The sequence below is a fragment of the Engystomops pustulosus genome, chromosome 4 (assembly GCF_040894005.1).
Source record: "Engystomops pustulosus chromosome 4, aEngPut4.maternal, whole genome shotgun sequence".
Lineage (NCBI taxonomy): Eukaryota > Metazoa > Chordata > Amphibia > Anura > Leptodactylidae > Engystomops > Engystomops pustulosus.
Genome location: NC_092414.1, coordinates 207,976,033 through 207,994,096, shown reverse-complemented (window position 1 = coordinate 207,994,096; position 18,064 = coordinate 207,976,033). Strand labels below are relative to the sequence as shown.

The window sequence follows — 18,064 nt, the reverse complement described above, 5'->3', positions numbered from 1 at the left end:
TTGTATCCATGCCTGAAGAAGGGGCCTGTGTGCCCTGAAAGCTTGCACCAAATATAATTTTTCTGGTTAGCCAATAAAGGCATCATTCCTTAAGCACTTTTGTAGTTTTTACACAAAAGTATTTACATCAGATTTTTGATTTTTCCTGGCTAACACGGTACGTCAACAATTTTCTCAACATACTATTACTATTTGCTAAGAGAATTTGCCTTGATTGTTGTAGGTGTTATCTTTATGCCCCCCTCAGAAAACACGCAGATTGTGGAATTCTTGCAGCATCAATGAATTACTTAACAGACTCCTTGATCCTCCCACTGGGGGATTTGGGATTCTAACAAAGCGGTTTCCCAGCAACTCTTGCCTGACTTCTATCAATATGTTCATGAGGCAACTAAGAATATTCTAGATCTGGTATTTGAAAATGTTGAGGATGGATATAAGATTAAGATACCCCCCCCCTAGCACTGACCATAACATTGTTGTAGGAAAACCTAAAAACAATTAGTTAAGAGACTCCCAATGATATCTAAAACTAGACGCAGATGGACTGAAGAAACAATACAAGAACTCAGGGTGAACCTCAAACTGATTTGAGAGAAAAAATATGGAAGAGTAAGGGCGATTATTGTGAAGAACTAGAGGCAAAACTTGCAAACAACAACATGAGGGAGGTCTGGGCAGGGATAAAAAACATGACGGGAACTTGGAGGGACTCTACCTGAGTGAGGATAGGGTGCACAGGGTCGATGGTTTGAATCAATTCTTTAATCGCTTCTCGAATGGCTTTCCGGTAAACCTGCTGGGTGACACACCTATGTCTGGCCATCCATCCACTACACTCCTACCACCACCAACCTACATCTCCATAGTAGCCCATTTTGCATCAAAGCCCCCACTGTAGCCAAAATTGTAATGGTGCCCCAACTGAGGCCTCTGCCCTGTGACCTGGCATTAGGAGCATATATATAGGAGTAGTTGGGGCCCATAGCAAACTTCTGAAGAGGGCCCCTTTCCCCTTACACATGTCATAAGGATTTTACAAGGATTTACTCATAATATGACTGCACTTGTATGTCTGTATGTGATAAAACATCTGACAAACCAGAGGGCAACATATCATGTGACAATATATTATTAGTGTCATTCTCAAAACTTTTGGCCATGACTGTATACGCCTGTGCAAGCTCATGCGCTACATACTTGTCCAGCGGGAGAAGAAGACGAGGAGCTGTAGGGGAGCGCCAGCATTGAAGGTAAGTACCAGGTTTATTACTTTTATGGCTGTCATGGCTGTATATACTACTGGGGAGGCTGTGTATACTAATGGGAGAGGCTGTGTATTCTATTGCGGAAGGATGTGTATACTCGGAGAGGCTGTGTATACTGGGGGAGGCTGTGTATACTATTAGGGAAGGTTGTGTATACTGGGTGAGGCTGCATATATTGGGGCAGATTTACTTACCCGGTCCATTCGCGATCCAGCGGCGCATTCTCTGCACTGGATTGCGCTGAAAAGCATTGGAACGCGACACATTTTCCCTTTTTAAATGCGGCGGTTTTTCCGAATCCGTCGGGTTTTCGTTCGGCCACGCCCCCCGATTTCCGTCGCGCGCATGCCGCCGCCGATGCGACACAATCCGATCGCGTGCGCCACAATCCCGGGGCAATTCAGGGAAAATCGGCGCAAATCGGAAATATTCGGGTAACACGTCGGGAAAACGCGAATCAGGCCCTTAGTAAATGACCCCCATTATCTTAGGGAAGGCCTTGTATATTGGGGGAGGCTGTGTATACTGGGTGAGACTGTGTGTACTATTAGGGAAGGCTGTGTATACTGTAAGTACTGGAGGAGGCTGTGTATACTACTGGAGAGGCTGTGTATACTACTGGCTGAGTCTGTGTATACTGGAGGAGGCTGGGTATACTACTGGGGGAGGCTGTGTATACTGGAGGAGGTTGTGTATACTACTGGGGGAGGCTGTGTATACCGGAGGAGGCTGTGTATACTACTGGGGGAGGCTGTGTATACTACTGGGGGAGGCTGTGTATACTGGAGGAGGCTTTGTATACTACTAGAGGAGGCTGTGTATACTACTGGGTGAGTCTGTGTATACTGGAGGAGGCTGGGTATACTACTGGGGGAGGCTGTGTATACTGGAGGAGGCTGTGTATACTACTGGGGATGCTGTGTATACTACTGGTTGAGTTTGTGTATACTGGAGGAGGCTGGGTATACTACTGGGGGAGGCTGTGTATACTGGGGGAGGCTGTGTATACTGGAGTAGGCTGTGTATACTACTGGAGGAGGCTGTGTATACTACTGGGGGAGGCTGTGTATACTGGAGGAGGCTGGGTATACTACTGGGGAAGCTGTGTATACTACTGGGGGAGGCTGTGTATACTGGAGGAGGTTGTGTATACTACTGGGGGAGGCTGTGTATACCGGAGGCGGTTGTGTATACTACTGGGGGAGGCTGTGTATACCAGAGGAGGCTGGGTATACTACTGGGGGAGGCTGTGTATACTGGAGGAGGTTGTGTATACTACTGGGGGAGGCTGTGTATACCGGAGGAGGCTGGGTATACTACTGGGGGAGGCTGTGTATACTGGAGGAGGTTGTGTATACTACTGGGGGAGGCTATGTATACCGGAGGAGGTTGTGTATACTACTGGGGGAGGCTGTGTATACTACTGGAGGAGGCTGTGTATACTACTGGAGAAGGCTGTGTATACTACTGGAGGAGGCTGTGTATACTACTGGGGGAGGCTGTGTATACTGGAGGAGGTTGTGTATACTGGACGAGGCTGTGTATACTGGAGGAGGTTGTGTATACTACTGGGGGAGGCTGTGTTTACTGGAGGAGGCTGGGTATACTACTGGGGGAGGCTGTGTATACTGGAGGAGGTTGTGTATACTACTGGGGGAGGCTGTGTATACCGGAGGAGGTTGTGTATACTACTGGGGGAGGCTGTGTATACTACTGGAGGAGGCTGTGTATACTACTGGAGAAGGCTGTGTATACTACTGGAGGAGGCTGTGTATACTACTGGGGGAGGCTGTGTATACTGGAGGAGGTTGTGTATAATGGAGAAGGCTGTTTATACTACTGGGGGAGGCTGTGTATACTGGAGGAGGTTGTGTATACTGGAGAAGGCTGTTTATTTTACTGGGGGAGGCTGTGTATACTGGAGGAGGTTGTGTATACTGGAGAAGGCTGTGTATACTACTGGGGAAGCTGTGTATACTGGAGGAGGTTGTGTATACTGGAGAAGGCTGTGTATACTACTGGGGAAGCTGTGTATACTGGAGGAGGTTGTGTATACCACTACTGGGGGAGGCTGTTTATAGTATCTGCTGGGGGAGACTGTTTATACTGTTTATACTACTGGGGAGGCTGTGTGCTGCTGGCAGAAGCTGTGTATACTGTGTGCAGCATGGCTCTATATACTGCCTATGGGGCATCAGTATCAGTTTTAATTAAACTGGTGGCCTGGAGTACTGTATATCAATTAGTTTGGGATTATGTATATAGGGGCTGTTATAAATAAATATATATGCTGTATATATAAATATATATATATATATATATATATATATATATATATATATATATATATATATATATATTTAGGAACACATTCCATCATACTGTAAGTGACTGGTATTTTTAGGGGCGCCGTGTGGAATTGTGCTGCCTGGAGCTGAAGACATTTGTGGATCCAGCATAAACCATGGGCGGGAGAAATCATAAAGAAGTTCTCTTCCTAAAGGAGCAGATCGTCACCTGTAAGGTACTAGATGTCACTAATGTCTGTGTCACTGACTGACTACTAGTGCGTGGGTAGCATTTTCAGGAGGGGGCAACCTTTTCAAAAATGTCAGACTCGGCCCTGCTTGTAAGGTAGGCTGGCCGTGCTTTTCATTCCTGTTTATAGCAGATAGCTTGGAGGTCATGGCCTTTGAACTACCATAACTTTTGTAAATCACTACAATGTGAATGACACAATCTGTGTGTATTCTGCTGACCCTCCTGTTATCTCCAGTAAATGACGGACTGTTTGCTGTGTCTGTCCCAATAGATGATATAAAGTCCTTCTGCCTAAAAATCCTGCATTGTATCCTGGACACAGCATGGGGTGCAGACTTCTGTGTGTCACCCTGCTCGCCCTGCTGGCTGGGTGCTATGGACAACCGTGAGTACTGAGATTTTCTATTCACCTGATTTAAAATTAAAATAGTTTTTCTGCAACATTCCTGCAAAAAAGAACTGAAAGAAAATTACTTGACTGTGTATGGTGGTTTTATTTCACAACTGGACTATGTTTGGGTTTTCTGGGCTAATATTAATAGCTCAACTTCATAGGCTGTAAGCTCTTGTGTCACCCCCTCATCCTCATAGACTGTAAGCTCTTGTGTCACCCCTCATCCTCATAGACTGTAAGCTCTTGTGTCACCCCCTCATCCTCATAGACTGTAAGCTCTTGTGTCACCCCCTCATCCTCATAGACTGTAAGCTCTTGTGCCAACCCTCATCCTCATAGACTGTAAGCTATTGTGTCACCTCCTCATCCTCATAGACTGTAAGCTCTTGTGTCCCCCTCATCCTCATAGACTGTAAGCTCTTGTGTCACCTCCTCATCCTCATAGACTCTAAGCTCTTGTGTCACCCCCTCATCCTCATAGACTGTAACCTCTTGTGTCACCCCCTCATCCTCATAGACTGTAAGCTCTTGTGTCACCCCCTCATCCTCATAGACTGTAATCTCTTGTGTCACCCCCTCCTCCTCATAGACTGTAAGCTCTTGTGTCACCCCCTCATCCTCATAGACTGTAAGCTCTTGTGTCACCCCCTCATCCTCATAGACTGTAAGCTCTTGTGTCACCCCCTCCTCCTCATAGACTGTAAGCTCTTGTGTCACCCCCTCATCCTCATAGACTGTAAGCTCTTGTGCCACCCCTCATCCTCATAGACTGTAAGCTCTTGTGTCACGCCTCATCCTCATAGACTGTAAGCTCTTGTATTACGCCTCATCCTCATAGACTGTAAGCTCTTGTGTCCCCCTCATCCTCATAGACTGTAAGCTCTTGTGTCAACTCCTCATCCTTATAGACTCTAAGCTCTTGTGTCACCCCCTCATCCTCATAGACGGTAAACTCTCGTGTCACCCCCTCATCCTCATAGACTGTAAGCTCTTGTGTCACCCCCTCATCCTCATAGACTCTAAGCTCTTGTGTCACCCCCTCATCCTCATAGACTGTAAGCTCTTGTGTCACCCCCTCATCCTCATAGACTGTAAGCTCTTGTGTCACCCCCTCATCCTCATAGACTGTAAGCTCTTGTGTCACCCCCTCATCCTCACAGACTGTAAACTCTCGTGTCACCCCCTCATCCTCATAGACTCTAAGCTCTTGAGTCACCCCCTCATCCTCACAGACTGTAAACTCTCGTGTCACCCCCTCATCCTCATAGACTGTAAGCTCTTGTGTCACCCCCTCATCCTCATAGACTGTAAGCTCTTGTGTCACCCCCTCATCCTCATAGACTGTAAGCTCTTGTGTCACCTCCTCATCCTCATAGACTGTAAGCTCTTGTGTCACCCCCTCATCCTCATAGACTGTAAGCTCTTGTGTCATCCCTCATCCTCATAGACTGTAAGCTCTTGTGTCACCCCCTCATTCTTATAGACTGTAAGCTCTTGTGTCACCCCCTCATCCTCATAGACTGTAAGCTCTTGTGTCATCCCCTGATCCACATAGACTGTAAGCTCTTGTGTCACCCCCTCATCCTCATAGACTGTAAGCTCTTGTGTCACCCCCTCATCCTCATAGACTGTAAGCTCTTGTGTCATCCCCTGATCCTCATAGACTGTAAGCTCTTGTGTCACCCCCTCATCCTCATAGACTGTAAGCTTTTGTGTCACTCCCTCATTCTCATAGACTGAAAGCTCTTGTGTCACCCTCTCATCCTCATAGACTGTATGCTCTTGTGTCACCCTCTCATCCTCATAGACTGTATGCTCTTGTGTCACCCCCTCATCCTCATAGACTGTAAGCTTTTGTGTCATCCCCTGATTCTCATCGACTGTAAGCTTTTATGTAACCCCCTCATCCTTATAGACTGTAAGCTCTTGTGTCACTTCCCTCATCCTCATAGACTGTAAGCTCTTGTGTCCTCCCCTCATCCTCATAGACTGTAAGCTCTTATGTCACCCCTCATCCTCATAGACTGTAACCTCTTGTGTCACCCCTTATCCTCATAGACTATAAGCTCTTGTGTCACCCCCTCATCCTCATAGACTGTAACCTCTTGTGTCACCCGCTCATCCTCATAGACTGTAAGCTCTTGTGTCACCCCCTCATCCTCATAGACTGTAAGCTCTTGTGTCACCCCCTCATCCTCATAGACTGTAAGCTCTTGTGTCACCTCCTCATCCTTATAGACTCTAAGCTCTTGTGTCACCCCCTCATCCTCATAGACGGTAAACTCTCGTGTCACCCCCTCATCCTCATAGACTGTAAGCTCTTGTGTCACCCCCTCATCCTCATAGACTCTAAGCTCTTGTGTCACCCCCTCATCCTCATAGACTGTAAGCTCTTGTGTCACCCCCTCATCCTCATAGACTGTAAGCTCTTGTGTCACCCCCTCATCCTCACAGACTGTAAACTCTCGTGTCACCCCCTCATCCTCATAGACTCTAAGCTCTTGAGTCACCCCCTCATCCTCACAGACTGTAAACTCTCGTGTCACCCCCTCATCCTCATAGACTGTAAGCTCTTGTGTCACCCCCTCATCCTCATAGACTGTAAGCTCTTGTGTCACCCCCTCATCCTCATAGACTGTAAGCTCTTGTGTCACCTCCTCATCCTCATAGACTGTAAGCTCTTGTGTCACCCCCTCATCCTCATAGACTGTAAGCTCTTGTGTCATCCCTCATCCTCATAGACTGTAAGCTCTTGTGTCAACCCCTCATTCTTATAGACTGTAAGCTCTTGTGTCACCCCCTCATCCTCATAGACTGTAAGCTCTTGTGTCATCCCCTGATCCACATAGACTGTAAGCTCTTGTGTCACCCCCTCATCCTCATAGACTGTAAGCTCTTGTGTCACCCCCTCATCCTCATAGACTGTAAGCTCTTGTGTCATCCCCTGATCCTCATAGACTGTAAGCTCTTGTGTCACCCCCTCATCCTCATAGACTGTAAGCTTTTGTGTCACTCCCTCATTCTCATAGACTGTAAGCTCTTGTGTCACCCTCTCATCCTCATAGACTGTATGCTCTTGTGTCACCCTCTCATCCTCATAGACTGTATGCTCTTGTGTCACCCCCTCATCCTCATAGACTGTAAGCTTTTGTGTCATCCCCTGATTCTCATCGACTGTAAGCTTTTGTGTCACCCCCTCATCCTTATAGACTGTAAGCTCTTGTGTCACTTCCCTCATCCTCATAGACTGTAAGCTCTTGTGTCCTCCCCTCATCCTCATAGACTGTAAGCTCTTATGTCACCCCTCATCCTCATAGACTGTAACCTCTTGTGTCACCCCTTATCCTCATAGACTATAAGCTCTTGTGTCACCCCCTCATCCTCATAGACTGTAACTTCTTGTGTCACCCGCTCATCCTCATAGACTGTAAGCTCTTGTGTCACCCCCTCATCCTCATAGACTGTAAGCTCTTGTGTCACCCCCTCATCCTCATAGACTGTAAGCTCTTGTGTCACCTCCTCATCCTCATAGACTGTAAGCTCTTGTGTCACCCCCTCATCCTCTTAGACTGTAAGCTCTTGTGTCACCCCCTCATCCTCATAGACTGTAAGTTCTTGTGTCACCCCCTCATCCTCATAGACTGTAAGCTCTTGTGTCACCCCCTCATTATTATAGACTGTAAGCTCTTGTGTCACCCCCTCATCCTCATAGACTGTAAGCTCTTGTGTCACCCCCTCATCCTCATAGAATGTAAGCTCTTGTGTCATCCCTCATCCTCATAGACTGTAAGCTCTTGTGTCACCCTCTCATTCTTATAGACTGTAAGCTCTTGTGTCACCCCCTCATCCTCATAGACTGTAAGCTCTTGTGTCACCTCTTAATCCTCATAGACTGTAAGCTCTTGTGTCACCCCCTCATCCTCATAGACTGCAAGCTCTTGTGTCACCCCCTCATCCTCATAGACTGTAAGCTCTTGTGTCACCCCCTCATCCTCATAGACTGTAAGCTCTTGTGTCACCCTCTCATTCTTATAGACTGTAAGCTTTTGTGTCACCAACTCATCCTCATAGACTGTAAGCTCTTGTGTCACCCTCTCATTCTTATAGACTGTAAGCTCTTGTGTCACCCCCTAATCCTCATAGACTGTAAGCTCTTGTGTCACCTCCTCATCCTCATAGACTGTAAGCTCTTGTGTCACCCCTCATCCTCATAGAATATAAGCTCTTGTGTCACCCCCTCATCCTTATAGACTGTAAGCTCTTGTGTCACCCCCTCATCCTCATAGACTGTAAGCTCTTTTGTCACCCCCTCATCCTCATAGACTGTAAGCTCTTGTGTTTCCCCCTCATCCTCATAGACTGTAAGCTCTTGTGTCACCCACTCATCCTCATAGACTGTAAGCTCTTGTGTCACCCACTCATCCTCATAGACTGTAAGCTCTTGTGTCACCCCCTCATCCTCATAGACTGTAAGCTCTTGTGTCACCCCCTCATTCTTATAGACTGTAAGCTCTTGTGTCACCCCCTCATCCTCATAGACTGTAAGCTCTTGTGTCACCTCCTCATCCTCATAGACTGTATGCTCTTGTGTCAACCTCTCATCCTCATAGACTGTAAGCTCTTGTGTCACCCCTCATCCTCATAGACTGTAAGCTCTTGTGTCACCCCCTCATTCTTATAGACTGTAAGCTCTTGTGTCACCCCCTCATCCTCATAGACTGTAAGCTCTTGTGTCACCCTCTCATTCTTATAGACTGTAAGCTTTTGTGTCACCCCCTCATCCTCATAGACTGTAAGCTCTTGTGTCACCTCCTCATCCTCATAGACTGTAAGCTCTTGTGTCACCCCTCATCCTCATAGAATGTAAGCTCTTGTGTCACCCCCTCATCCTCATAGACTGTAAGCTCTTGTGTCACCCCCTCATCCTCATAGACTGTAAGCTCTTGTGTCACCCCCTCATCCTCATAGACTGTAAGCTCTTGTGTTTCCCCCTCATCCTCATAGACTGTAAGCTCTTGTGTCACCCACTCATCCTCATAGACTGCAAGCTCTTGTGTCACCCACTCATCCTCATAGACTGTAAGCTCTTGTGTCGCCCCCTCATCCTCATAGACTGTAAGCTCTTGTGTCACCCCCTCATTCTTATAGACTGTAAGCTCTTGTGTCACCCCCTCATCCTCATAGACTGTAAGCTCTTGTGTCAACCCCTCATCCTCATAGACTGTAAGCTCTTGTGTCACCCCCTCATCCTCATAGACTGTAAGCTCTTGTGTCAACCCCTCATCCTCATAGACTGTAAGCTCTTGTGTCAACCCCTCATCCTCATAGACTGTAAGCTCTTGTGTCAACCCCTCATTCTTATAGACTGTAAGCTCTTGTGTCCCCCCTCATCCTCATAGACTATAAGCTCTTGTGTCACCTCCTCATCCTCATAGACTGTAAGCTCTTGTGTCACCTCCTCATCCTCATAGACTGTATGCTCTTGTGTCAACCCCTCATCCTCATAGACTGTAAGCTCTTGTGTCACCCCTCATCCTCATAGACTGTAAGCTCTTGTGTCACCCCCTCATTCTTATAGACTGTAAGCTCTTGTGTCACCCCCTCATCCTCATAGACTGTAAGCTCTTGTGTCACCCCCTCATCCTCATTGACTGTAAGCTCTTGTGTCATCCCCCTCATCCTCATAGACTGTAAGCTCTTGTGTCACCCCCTCATCCTCATAGACTGTAAGCTCTTGTGTCACCCCTCATCCTCATAGACTGTAAGCTCTTGTGTCACCCCTCATCCTCATAGACTGTAAGCTCTTGTGTCACCTCTCATCCTCATAGACTCTAAGCTCTTGTGTCACCCCTCATCCTCATAGACTGTAAGCTCTTGTGTCACCACCTCATCCTCATAGACTGTAAGCTCTTGTGTCACCCCCTCATCCTCATAGACTGTAAGCTCTTGTGTCACCCCCTCATCCTCATAGACTGTAAGCTCTTGTGTCACCCCCTCATCCTCATAGACTGTAAGCTCTTGTGTCACCCCCTCATCCTCATAGACTGTAAGCTCTTGTGTCACCCCCTCATCCTCATAGACTGTAAGCTCTTGTGTCACCCCCTCATCCTCATAGACTGTAAGCTCTTGTGTCACCCCCTCATTCTTATAGACTGTAAGCTCTTGTGTCACCCCCTCATCCTCATAGACTGTAAGCTCTTGTGTCACCCCCTCATTCTTATAGACTGTAAGCTCTTGTGTCACCCCCTCATCCTCATAGACTGTAAGCTCTTGTGTCACCCCCTCATCCTCATAGACTGTAAGCTCTTGTGTCACCCCCTCATCCTCATAGACTGTAAGCTCTTGTGTCACCCCCTCATCCTCATAGACTGTAAGCTCTTGTGTCACCCCTCATCCTCATAGACTGTAAGCTCTTGTGTCACCCCCTCATTCTTATAGACTGTAAGCTCTTGTGTTTCCCCCTCATCCTCATAGACTGTAAGCTCTTGTGTCACCCCCTCATTCTTATAGACTGTAAGCTCTTGTGTCACCCCCTCATCCTCATAGACTGTAAGCTCTTGTGTCACCCCCTCATCCTCATAGACTGTAAGCTCTTGTGTCACCCCTCATCCTCATAGACTGTAAGCTCTTGTGTCACCCCCTCATCCTCATAGACTGTAAGATCTTGTGTCACCCCCTCATCCTCATAGACTGTAAGCTCTTGTGTCACCCCCTCATCCTCATAGACTGTAAGCTCTTGTGTCACCCCCTCATCCTCATAGACTGTAAGCTCTTGTGTCACCCCTCATCCTCATAGACTCTAAGCTCTTGTGTCACCCCCTCATCCTCATAGACTGTAACCTCTTGTGTCACCCCCTCATCCTCATAGACTGTAAGCTCTTGTGTCACCCCCTCATCCTCATAGACTGTAAGCTCTTGTGTCACCCCCTCATCCTCATAGACTGTAAGCTCTTGTGTCACCCCCTCTTTTCTTCTTGAGTCTTTTTGAGTTTTATTTAAAGATTTTTATTATTAGGGTTGACCCCAAGAATACATTTCACTGGTCGGGCCTAGACACCCCAGTCCGACACTGACAGCAGCATAATGGGGCAGATTTACTTACCCGGTCCATTCGCGATCCAGCGGTGGGTTCTCCGACGCTGTTTCGGGTTGATTCCGGCGATTCACTAAGGTAGTGCGCCCGATGTCCACAAGGTGTCGCTGCTGCAATGAAGTCCGTCGGAGTTCACTGAAGTTCACTGTCACCGTGCAGGGTTCACCATGCGCGTGTCAAGCGACACTTTTTAATGCGGCGTTTTTTTCCGAATCCGTCAGGTTTTCTTACAGCCACGCCCCCCGATTTCGATGCATACTGGCTTTATTATACTAATGAAAATTTGTTCCAGCACCAGCTCACCCTGAGCTGGTGCCACGTATCTGTGTGAAAAGCTACCATTTTTAAGTGGCAGGTTTCCTTTAAGCTATATGTGTTCCCCGGCCACAATCCTGCAAAATATAGGGCAAATCCTATCTTTTGCAGCACGGCTGCCTGTCCAAGTCAGGGTGTCGTGAGACAAAGGGGCTCATTTACTTACCCGGTCCATTCACGATCCCGCGGTGCGTTGTCCGACGTTGATTCGGAGCTTGCCGGGATTCACTAAGGCCGTGCGCCCTATATCCACTAGGTGTCGCTGCTGCGCTGAAGTCCGCCGGAGTTCACCTTCTTCGTCCCGGTGTATGTGAGTGCTATTCTTTCTCAGGATTCTCAGGATCCGTTGGGTTTTCCGATGGCCACACCCCCCATTTCTGTCGCATGAAAGCCGGAAATATTCTGGAAACCCGGCGAAAATGTGCGATTCGGATCTTTGGTAAATGAGCCCCAAAGTGTTTTCACGGCATAGTGAACCAATGCCATAGACTGACCCCGCAATAATGGCCTTTCACTCACTCTCCCTGTCTCTCTGTCACTCACACTTTGTGACTTTCTCTCTGTCACTGCCTGTCTCACTGTCACTCACTCTCCCTGTCTCTCTCGGTCATTCACTCTTCCTGCCTGTCTCTCTGTCACTCACTCTCCCTATCTGTCTCTCTGTCACTCACTTTACCTGTTTGTCTCTTTGTCACTTACTCTCCCTGCCGGTCTCTCTGTCATTAGCCCTCCCTGTCTCTCGGTCACTCACTTTTCCTGTCTGTCTCTCTGTCAGTCACTCTCCCTGCCGGTCTCTCTGTTACTCACTCTCCCTGTCTCTCGCTCACTCACTTTTCCTGTCTGTCTCTCTGTCACTCACTCACTCTCCCTGTCTTATACTCATTGTCTATAGTAACCAATCACAGCTCAGAGCTCATATTAATGACCTATGGCAGAATAGAAGCCAATTACGGCTCAGCTTCTATATGCCACAGCAGCAGCAGACAATGACTACTGTATATGGTGGTTAATAAGTGGATTTTGGAAAACGTGAGGTGAAAATTTCGGCTCTAAACCGGGTCCATGACGTTCCCTGAGTCACAGAGAGCGCAAATTTGGTGATTGTACGGTGCAGATTCCTTTAGCGGATATACACACATACACACATACATTATATGTATATATTAGAAAATAAGAAATAATTACATAGAAAACACGGTAGTAATACTGTGCTCTGTCCATATTCAATATGTACAATTTTGAAATTAAAAAACAATATTTTACTATATTTCTCATTGAATTTTAGTCTGTCCATACCATTAATTCTTGTAAACTCACTTACAATAAGATTGTCACTTTAGACCAATTCCCTCACAGTTACAGGTCCCTCATGGGTCATATTGTTGGGAACCCCTGATTTTCTCCCTCCCAGTCTTGTCTATTTTTCATTTGGTGTGTAATTACAACATACTGAATATATATCTGGCTTTAGAAAGATTACATTTTGTCTGTACCAAAATACACACAACACTTCAAGGGATTCCTCCTTATTCTTGGATGGCTGCCTAGTTTTTTTTTTTGTGAATATAGAACTACACTTTCCTTTTAACCTTTGTTCCAACCAACCCAAAGTGTTGTCTTTAATTCTACTTGTATAGATAGATAGTCTAGTATGTAGTCTAGTGTCTATAATAAAAGTTTATCTCAATGCACTGTTGGCGCATGCACATTGTCAGGATCGGTGATAGTGGATCCTCTGGACCACCACGGATGATGACATAAGCCGACACCTGGGACCGGAGTCTAAGTGGTACCCAGTTTTCACCAGAGTCCGCCACAAAGCGGGTTGGACTTGCTGTGGTGTGGTACCACCAGGTCGTTCTACAGGTGTGACTTTGTCCGCAGTGGCTGCCAAGGCAAAGTACAGAATCGTGAGGCAGAAGCGTGGTCGGGGACAGGCAGAAGGTTGAGACAGGCAGCACAGGATCAGAGCCGGGGACATAGCAGAAGGTCAGGACGGGCAGCACAGGAGCGAGGTCAGGAATGGAATCAAGGTCACAACGAGAAATCAATGTAAGCGCACAGGGCATCAGTAAAGCTTTCTCTAAGACTATGAGGCACAAAGACCCAGCAGGGAACACAGGAAGGGGCCGGGAATTCATCAGGAAAGGCAGCTGGTCAGCGCCAATTACCGGTGCGCTAGCCCTTTATATTTAACAGAGCTGGAGCACGCGCGTCCCTGCCGCAGGAGACGCCGCTGGAACCTGGCGAGGTGAGTACCACAGTGGCCCACACAGAGGTACAGGGGTGCAGGGGAACCCGTGACACACAGAGCACAGGAAGCCATAGCAGCCATCTTATTTGAGGGAAAACCCATATTAGCCGGGAGATGATTCATACACTGTAATTGCCACCTTGGAATACGGAACAGTAATGGGAATGCATTAAATTAGCCAGTATATAGCCATAATGTATGAATAAGAGTAATAAGTAGTGTAGTAGCTCACATACTGATTAGGGAACCGAGAGGGAGAGTCAACCAACCTAAGGCAAGACACCGTAGATCTCCAAATCTATGTTGAGATCATTATTGTTATTCTTATTATTGTTATTATTATTTATTTATAGAGTGCCATTAATTCCATGTTGCTGTCCAATCAGTAAGAGGTTCACATTACATTAAGACAGAAACAGGTGCAAGCACAAAATACAAAACTGCAGTGATCAGGAGACAAGTTGGAGGAACACCCTACCCGTGAGGGCTCGCAATCTATATGGGGGGGGAGATAGAGACATGAGGTGAGGGAGCAGTGCAGTTAATGGGGCAGATTTGCTTACCTGTCCCTGCGCATTCCCCGATGTGCGTTCCCCGACTCCAATGCACATCTGCCGCGATTCACTAAGATTGTGCGCCAGATATCCTGCATGTGTCGCTTCCTCGCTCAGGTCCCCGGAGTTCACCTTCTTCTTCCCAGTGCATGGAAGTGCCTGATCTTGCGTCACAAATTCGAAGTTAAATCCCGCGCTTTGTCCGAATCCGTCGGAACGTCTGATGGCCAGCCTCCCGATTTCGGTCGCATGAAAGCCAGCGCCGGTGCGCCAAAATCCAATCATGTGTGACACAGTCCCCAGCACGATCCCTGAAAAGTTGGAAAATCCAACGAAAATGTGGCCGTGGGACCCTTAGTAAATAAGCCCCAATGTGCATTGCAAGCGAACCTGAACAAGTGGGTTTATCAGTTTTATTCCTGTAGGGGGCGCATGGGAGACTAAAGACTGATATCAACAGTCCACCAATTGCCAATGCCCTGTTATAGCCTTTGGGATAACCCCAATAATATTTATATATAATAATTATTATTTATTTTTTTATTATATAGTTATAGAATGTATCTACTATTATATCATCTTGGATTTCTATACAATGTACATGTATGGCTGATGGCAGTAATCCCAATAATACATCACCGGTGGTGGTCCTGAGGGGTTTGGCTGATGTCCTTCTTGTCTCTGTGATAGGTGCACTCTCATTACACCCAGCGTGTTACACCGGGACAGTGATGAAACCATCGTCTTAGATGGACACACCATGGCTTTTGAGGCTGAAGTTCAAGTTCAGAACTTTCCAAAGAGAACTTTGAGTTTAATGAAGCAGAAGATCTCCCTGAATTATGGTAACAATTTCCTGGGCACCGCTACAGTCCGGGTAAGGTCATGGCGTGACACAAGTGACAGATACATCACACAGTTATCTATCCTGATGTGTCTCTGATTATACTATTTTTCATTTTCATTGTTTAGATTTCATCTAAAGATTTAGCTAAAGATCCAAAATCCAAACAATACGTCTATGTGACTGTGACGTCTCCCGTGTGCAGCCTGGAGAAGGTCGTCCTGCTGGGCCATCAAAGTGGATACGCCTTCATTCAGACTGACAAGACCATCTACACCCCGGGGTCTACAGGTATTACTATGAGGTTATAAATGCCGAGACTCAAAATGTGATCCATAATTGGTGGACATAGGTTTGCTTCCATTGTGGACGTTGGTTTATTACATGGCAGGCACCACATTCTCCACAAACTAGGTGATGGAAAGCAACAGTCACACGATGTGTCCCCTTCCAAATGTTGTACAACTCATCTTCTCCATCTTCTTTGTGTAGTTCTCTACCGTATCTATGCTATGGATGGCAAGTTGTCTCCTGTGAATACAGCTCTGGTCATTGAATTTCTGGTAAGATCATTCTAACATGTTATATTTATGAGAAATAAATGGTCTTTACCTTGAAGTAATCTGCAATTTCCCCCATAGTAACCAAAGGGGCAGTTGAAGGTCACAAATTAACATAAGAATGGAGTGTAAAGAGTAGACAGGGAGAAGAAATACAGACACACACTGTGAGCCCTAGAACTGAACCCATCAGACTTTCCCTGCCGTGACAAGGCACAAGGTATCGTGGTCGAGGGCCGATACGTGTCACCGAGGTGCCTAGCCTCAGTGAAGTAAGCCGCTAATCTTTGTCAGTAACCTTAGGTTTCTGACCCTTATTTAAAAGTAGTATAGCTGCTTGCTACAGTTGATCCAGACCGGTATTACTGGATGTTTAGCAGAGCTGGGGGTGTGTGGCTCCAAGCCTGAAGTGTTGGTCTGGTGTCTTTCTCCTGCTGTAAACTGTAAGTTTAAAGACTGTTTAAATCAGTATAAATTATAATTAAATTATAAGGACTTATAAATTATATAGGATCATTTTTTAGGACATTTACCTGAGCAGACTATAGAAGTTCATGACACAAATAATTGCCAGTTGGCAGTGCTATGTATTTTTCTAAATTTTTTGTTTCTCTTTGTTTCTGATTTGACTTTTTAATTTTTTGCGACTTTTTAGGTGCATGTATGGAACTAAGAACTAAGTTGTACTTTGTTTTGCACCTAAAAAGTCTCTAATTTGCACCTAAAAGTTACAAAACAAAGAAACCCTCTGTGTTGGAAGGATACAGAAACTGCAACAGACACAACCACCGGCTACCTTCTTAAGACCTTGGACCTTAGTCTCAAAAATGTACCTAAAAAGTCCCCCAAAAATCTGAAAACCTGCCCTATAACATGCCCTATAATGCCCTATAACATGTTTCACCAAGAATATGACCCCATCCTGTAGTACAATGGTTGTATTATTGCTCAAATTTTACAATTTTAACCTTTTTTATGAAGCAGATGTTCCCAGATGATGAAATGATCTTACTTTTCTCTGTACAGAGCTCCGATAATGTCATTGTTGAGAGGAGGAGTTACGAAACTTATGGAAACTCCGGTATCATTAGATTATCCTATAGACTCCCCGAACTCGTGAGGTAAAAAGAAACCTACTGGAATATCTAATTTTGTTCATTTAATACAATACATCAGAGTATAAATCAGGCAGCTCTCTACACGGTACATTGTCCCCTAGGGCGATGACCCTATTCCCTCTGGAGACAGGACTTTGATTCTTCAGATCTGCTTTAAAATTAATCTGTTTATTTTGAATTCGGAAATGACCCCCTAGGTAATCGGGATTAGGTATTATATGACATTTGCACATTTCAGGGGAGATGAGCGCTCTTATTCATATTTAAAACAACTTATTTACTATGCAGTCTGTTTCAGAATTCTGGTGTAGATTGCACATAAATTCATAAATACAAGTGGTTATACATGTATAGGAAAAGAATCCCGGCACCTCGAGGATGGGGACTGCATAAATAAAATGCTATATTGTCCATACTAAAGTGCCATACAGTGCCCATATTAATGGGGACATTCAGGGACCATTAAAGGGTCAAGCCGCACACATATCAAATTGTTATATCTGATTTGCCCATTCAAAAGAAACATATAATGACCATATTGGGGGTCATTTACTAAGGGCCCGATTCGCGTTTTCCCGACGTGTTACCCGAATATTTCCGATTTGCGCCGATTGTACCTGAATTGCCCCGGGATTGTGGCGCACGCGATCGGATTGTGGCGCATCGGCGCCGGCATGCGCGCGACAGAAATCGGGGGGCGTGGCCGAACGAAAACCCGACGTATTCGGAAAAACCGCCGCATTTAAAAAAAAAATTGTGTCGCGAAAATTTCACTCACCTTCATCCTGGATAGGCCGGTGTATTTCGAGGCATTCCAGCGGACTTCAGCGCAGCAGCGCCACCTGGTGGACGGCGGAGGAACTGCTTTGATGAATCCCGGCCGGACCCGAATCCAGTGCAGAGAACGCGCCGCTGGATCGCGAACGGACCGGGTAAGTAAATCTGCCCCATTGTGTTGCTTTTAATTCCCCGGAGTTCTGTCCTTTGTTGAGTTCTGAAGCTACTTGTCAAAAATCTTTCTCAGCAGCAGAGAAGTGGGCGGATTTTAACTTCTACCTCCCTTTGCCCTAAAATTGAGCTCACTGCATTCTGCCCTCATGAAGGAGCTTAACAGTGAATCCAA

The 18,064-nt window shown here is 46.2% G+C and overlaps 1 protein-coding gene across 2 annotated transcripts in view; it reads left to right on the top strand.

The window, feature by feature from the left end:
- Positions 1–4,125: 4,125 nt before the first annotated feature.
- The window catches only part of LOC140128224 (A.superbus venom factor 1-like), a 224,420-nt gene continuing 210,481 nt past the window's right edge, over positions 4,126–18,064 (top strand). For both annotated transcript variants that reach the window (XM_072149766.1, XM_072149765.1), the window contains exons 1-5: positions 4,126–4,194; positions 15,110–15,296; positions 15,392–15,554; positions 15,756–15,826; positions 16,850–16,944. In XM_072149766.1, the coding sequence (XP_072005867.1) occupies positions 4,133–4,194; positions 15,110–15,296; positions 15,392–15,554; positions 15,756–15,826; positions 16,850–16,944 (578 nt within the window). In that variant the 5' untranslated portion in view covers positions 4,126–4,132. The remainder of the gene's footprint in view (positions 4,195–15,109; positions 15,297–15,391; positions 15,555–15,755; positions 15,827–16,849; positions 16,945–18,064) is intronic.